The sequence below is a fragment of the Atta cephalotes genome (genome assembly GCF_000143395.1).
Source record: "Atta cephalotes unplaced genomic scaffold scaffold00088, whole genome shotgun sequence".
Classification (NCBI taxonomy): domain Eukaryota; kingdom Metazoa; phylum Arthropoda; class Insecta; order Hymenoptera; family Formicidae; genus Atta; species Atta cephalotes.
In genome coordinates, this window is record NW_012130152.1 from 385,810 (window position 1) to 391,813 (window position 6,004).

Consider the following 6,004-nt stretch of genomic DNA (forward strand, 5'->3'; position numbering starts at 1 on the left):
ACCCACCACCACACACACACACACACACACACACACACACACACACACACACATCATGTAAGTATGTACTTTTTTGAAAATTTTATAGAAAGTCTAAAATTCAAGTAGCTATAACATTATGAAAAGAAATCGAATCAAAACTTGTTCGAAAGCTCTTGAATTATACTTTCAAGATCATTGAGTTTATTTAATTTAATCAGTTTTTCTTTTGTCACAAAAAATGTTAAAAATGGCAAAAATCGCCATTTCATTTCAATTTACTCAAAATCTTGACAAATTAGACAAATTCTACCAACAGCGTAATCAGCGCGAAAAAATTTTCAAAAAACATATTATCGTACTTTGGAGAGATTTTTCTTATAACATTGTATTATTGAATTAAATTAAAGTTTCACAGATTTTTTTTAGTAATTTGTGAAATTAGGCAAGATGATGCCAATGACTAACTATTGTATACGACAGAGGGAATTCTATGAGAGAGTTGCACACATATACAGGCTCGGCAATTATAATGTGGAATCATGGAGCGTTCCACATTTAAAATTTAGCTTAGTGTGGAAATCCACACCTAAGAATTGGATTAAAAATCAACTGTGAATTTTTTTAAATGTGCGCAGATGTCGATGGATATTTATGATGGCAGTACAATTGTGCGCATAGCAGAAATTTAACTTTTAAGTTTAATGTTAATTATATTGTCCGTAACCGTGTGTCGTATGCCGTTATCTGTATAAAGAATTGACTAATCACAGTCAAGCATTCTTCTCTTGAATTGAATAAGAAGGGAATACTCGAATGTGATTAATCAATTCTTACAATTTTCGGCATTCTTACGGTTACCAATTTAAATGATCCCTTACCGACTTAGACAGAGCGTCGCAATTCGCAATTGTAGAAAAGAGACGCCAACAGAGAGCACAAAAATAAATGAAAAATAACAAAAGTCGTCATTTTATACTCCCCCCTCCTCCTCTTTTCGTCAGTCAAAAATTTCGCACCTACGGGCGAGGTAAGTTGCCGCCTCTGCATGTATAGGATGAATAACTTTATTGCTGAGAGCGAACAGCATTTCTTTATACAAAAATAATGGCTGATTTAATCTTCTCTCTAAGAACATGACGAATCCGAGAACTCCTTCTAGCCCATGTGCAGCAAAACCAATGACATGCGCACTCGCTCTCTATATTTCTACATGAGTATATACCGCGCACGTAACATAACACAAATATGAATCTCGTGCGGTCAACCTAATATAAAGGGGTCTCCTAACACTAACAATTACGATTCTAATATAATCATTAATTATTATGTAAAATTATTTGTTAAATGTAAAGAATTGCCTAATAAAAGTATGAAATTCTTTTAAATTTTATCCCTCAAACATACTATTAATATTAAAAAATAGTCTATGGATCAATTTCCCCAGTTTGAAGAATCAAAAAATGCAATGACTATTTATTTTTATTTTTTAATCATTAAAAATATATCTAATTGTTTAAATGACATATTATAAGGCCTCAAATGATGCAGAAAAAGCAAGATACATGATAAAGGAAAGAAAAGTCCTCTAAATTGATTTTTGTAGAAAATATAATACGCTTTAAAAACAAATATTGATAGTGTATACATATATTGAGGGAACTCAAATATATTACCGAGCCGTTGACACGAGTTCGTTATCCGATCTAACTGAAACTTGGCGGGAATTATTTTTTTATGGATTGGAATCATATTCTGAGAGATTCTGAGAGCCGCGGAAAGAATTCGAAAAAAAAAATTTTCTTCAAATGTAAAGATGAGTCATCCTAATACATTACATAAAATTTTTTTGAGGATTGACAAGACTAACAGTCAGTTTTCGCTTTTAGCGAAATTTTGCTATTATGTCTTATATCGTGAATTTTAGGTAACCCTAATTCATTAAATTATAACATTATAGACAATTATAGCATTTTGGTACTAAAATTTTCATTTCAAGATAATCTCAGGAATCTATCCTTAAGTATTATTAAGTTTACGGAATATCCTATAAAGAAATACGATATAATGCTCATAATTTACAGAATAGAAGTTTTTGACTGTTCAGATTATTTTTAGCCACGGAAACATTTAAATGATTAAATATATTTATTAAATCATATCACTGAAGTTATTGGAATCGTATCAGTCACAAAAAAGGATGTTAAAAAAATAGCCGATTTTTGCCCCTAGCATGTAAAATTTGCATGGCTTTATTATTTCTTATAGTTTTATAGTTGTAGAATCATAATAAAATTTATTTGCCATAAAAATGAGTAAAAATCTTAATAATTGTAATCAAATAAAATATTTTGTAAGTGCATCTATTTTTTTTTTTTTTTTTATATATAAGATAATATATTTTGATATACATCCGTGATTGTGTATTAATAGATTTGTTAAACAAGCATTCAGATTCGTATTCGGCGATGTTGATGGCACACTCCCCCGTATTTATTTTTGTGACGAATCATGTTTGTCGAGAAAAATGAGAACATAAATTATCCATCTTTGCGAATCTTCTGTTTTTATCCTTTTATACTTTAATAGCAAATGGATGTCACTATGTAATTTTATGACCAAAATCTATAAGAAATAATAATATAAATATATGCTGGCTTAGGAGCAAAGACTTTTAACATACTTCTACATAGGATTAATAATTGAATTAGAAGCCATCGCTTTTAGCCGAGACATTAATGTAATAAAACGAAAGCTTCTTAAATTGTATATATAAATTACGGATTGTAGATTATCGAGAAATTTGTATACGAATGAACGCAAACGAAAAGTATGTGTGTATGTGCGAAAAAGATCGAGACGATATAGAAAATCTTTCCAGATGTAAAGAGACACACTTACGATCAACGCTTGTATCAGAAGGCGGCATCAAGGCCCGGCCGTGGATTCACCTTCCGGAGTTTCTTTGATTCTCCCTTTCAGCGATACTTTGGTACCACTTGAAAAATATGATTTGCAGAGTGCTCAAAGCATTGTGTTCTGTAGTTTTGTTTCTTTTTTTTATTTATCTTAATAACCTATTGCAATATGTTTGTCGCGATTCTTCTTTTAAAAAGATTCTAGTGCTCATGCCGCCGAAAACAGGCGCGAAACGTGATGGGCGACTACGATGATTAATATAATATTCGAGAATTTTGAATTGCAAGTTAAATTAAAACACAATACGACTATTCATAAATACTATGTTAGTACTTGATTAATAAATTAATTAATTTATAAATCTCGTTTTGATTAGAACGATTTCAAATACGAATATCGCGAGATGCAATATTTGATCGCGCATATCTTTATACTTCTTTGAAAAGAAAAATATTTGCCAGTTTTTTCTTATTTCTAATATTACATCGAATAATCATGTGTTGCAGTTAACCTTGCTTGCGTTCTATGATCAACGTGTACTAACTAGTAAATTATAACTTGACTCGAGAAAGTTATACTCCTGATGAAAAAAAATACAACGTTTACAAACTAAACAATATTTAATACATGAAAACGATGTATTATCAATTCCATAGACTTCTATATTATACACTAGACCAATAATTTTCTTATTTATCGTACTTAAAAGTTGTCTTCAAAAACTATGTATTATATAAGATCTACGTAAACTGAACATCTTAAATATTTCATTTATTGATATGAAAAAAGTATATTTTGAACTTCGGATAAATGGTAGTTTAAGTTCCGTTTTAAAAAAAAGAGAAGAAAGAAATAGAAGAAATGTAAAGTCTCACATCTTTTTCAGATCCCTTGAACTCTAGTGACCATGAAGGGTTAAACAAAATTGTATGATTTTTTTTTACATAATATGATTCTTCTAACTATTCTGCATATAAAAGTATCAAGGTAGACATATCAAGGTAGACAAAACTAATAGTTTTACGAGATATTTTATACTATATTGTGATGTATGTTGAATAGAATGTTAAATATCTCATAAATTAATTTTTTTAATAATCGTATATTAATGCACAAAATAATAAGATGAATCAGTGGATGTAAAAAAAAACCACATAGTTACTTTAAAAGAGAACATGTATGGGAATACATGGATAATTTTTTAAATAAGCAACTGTGTATTTTCTTTACACTAATTAATTCATCTCATTATTTTGTACATAAAAGTATTAAAGTATGATTATAAAAAAATATACAGTTATTTAACATTTTATGTCAATATGTGCTAAAATAAAGTATCTCGTAAACTATTGATTTTTTGATATGTCTATCTTCATACCTTTATATACAGAATAGTCAGAGGAATCATATTATCTAAAAAAAAATCATTCCATTTAAAATTCAATTCTATTTAAAAAAGTGGAGATTTTATGTCTTTTTAGCGTACCATCTAAAAAAAAAACAAAGTGAAAAATACTAAATTACGATTTCTCCTTCGAAATCAACAACTTTTGTTTGAAACTTTTCTTTCTATTTTTAAAAGCAAGAATTATTCAGATGGCCTGTTTTAGATGTTTCACTCTGTATAACAAAGTATCTTTTAACGTGTGAATACAACAAATAGGAAATAAAAGTCCTAGATGGTGAAAATAGATCTTTTAAATCTATTTTAGATGATATATGTATAATCCGCGGTAAAGTTTGAGACGGAATTCTATTAATACTTTTAAGACTTCCACGGGAATTTTCTATACAAAGACTATGCTTTTCGCGAATTATCTTCGTGTCCAAATCCATCACTAGAATGCCAATATTTCGTGAATATTGTTTACTTCATTAAGGCGAGAAACAGCCTAATACTGAACTGTTCCTCTAAACGATTCCCCTTATATACGCTGTTTAGAGATAGAAGAAGAAGGGAAGGGGAGGAGGAGAGAATGGAGATAAGAGAGAAAATATCTTTGTATTAATTGTACAGAATTCTATTTATAATTTTATGCATCGTTTAATACATTTGAATAATTAGAATTACAAATTTATAATGCTCTATTTTTATAAATATTAAAGACGTGTCAAATATGCGCAAGTATAAATACTTCTGATTGAACAATATTGTATCTGACGTAATGAAAATTAAAAATCTATACAAATCTATAAAGTCTGTTCTACAACAGAGTCGCAAGTCGTAACTCGTAAGAAATTGGCCAATCACAGTTAAATATGACAAAAAAAATTAACTATGATTAGTTAATTTCTTAATGGGTGCTTGCGACCCTATATAGAACAAGCATAAGCGCTGTGAATAGAGTCATGTTCAATCAAATCAATCAAATTATAGATCTTATATGTGGATGCACTTTTCCCTTTAGATAAAAATAGACAGTAAATACATTGTATCTTCTAGCCTTTGTTGTACCAAATATATACAACGTGCATACTCGAACTTTGGTTAGGTTATGGTTAGGTTAATTGATGATCTTCCAGCAAAAATGATAAGACAATGTGTATATTGGAGGAAGAATGACAATATTTCCTTTCATTTATAAATAGTGAACGATTATAACGATTGTAAGGCTTTTACTGGTATTATTTTCAAAGATACCAGAAGATTTGATTTATACGATGGTTGCGAGGAGGCTCACCAACTAAAATAATGTCTCACTGATTACATGATTTCATTTTTATTTCATATGATTCATCTGATTACAAATTATTTCATTTGATTACACAATAATTTCTCGTGATTGCATAATTATCACATTTTTAGTGATTATAAATGATTTTATTTAATTACTGATTTTATTTTATTTAGTTTAGTTAGAAACACTGTAACGCGGAGATAACTACTTAATATAATCGTAATGTATTTGTCAAATAACTAAAACTGATCAGTTGAATTTTAATTTTGGGACTGAACAGATAGTTCCTCGACATATAGGAATTTTAATAATTTGACAAAAAGTGTACAACACGTTTTTAATCAATTTCTCTTTTATATTTATAATTTATAATTTATTGACTGATTATGTCATATATATATATATATATATATATATATATATATATA

The 6,004-nt window shown here is 28.8% G+C and overlaps 1 protein-coding gene across 1 annotated transcript in view; it reads left to right on the forward strand.

The window, feature by feature from the left end:
* The window catches only part of LOC105624781 (dnaJ homolog subfamily B member 6), a 22,533-nt gene that overhangs the window by 12,187 nt on the left and 4,342 nt on the right, over window positions 1-6,004 (forward strand). Inside the window, exon 3 of the mRNA XM_012206133.1 lies at window positions 2,861-2,971. Coding sequence (XP_012061523.1) covers window positions 2,861-2,971 — 111 coding nt within the window. The remainder of the gene's footprint in view (window positions 1-2,860; window positions 2,972-6,004) is intronic.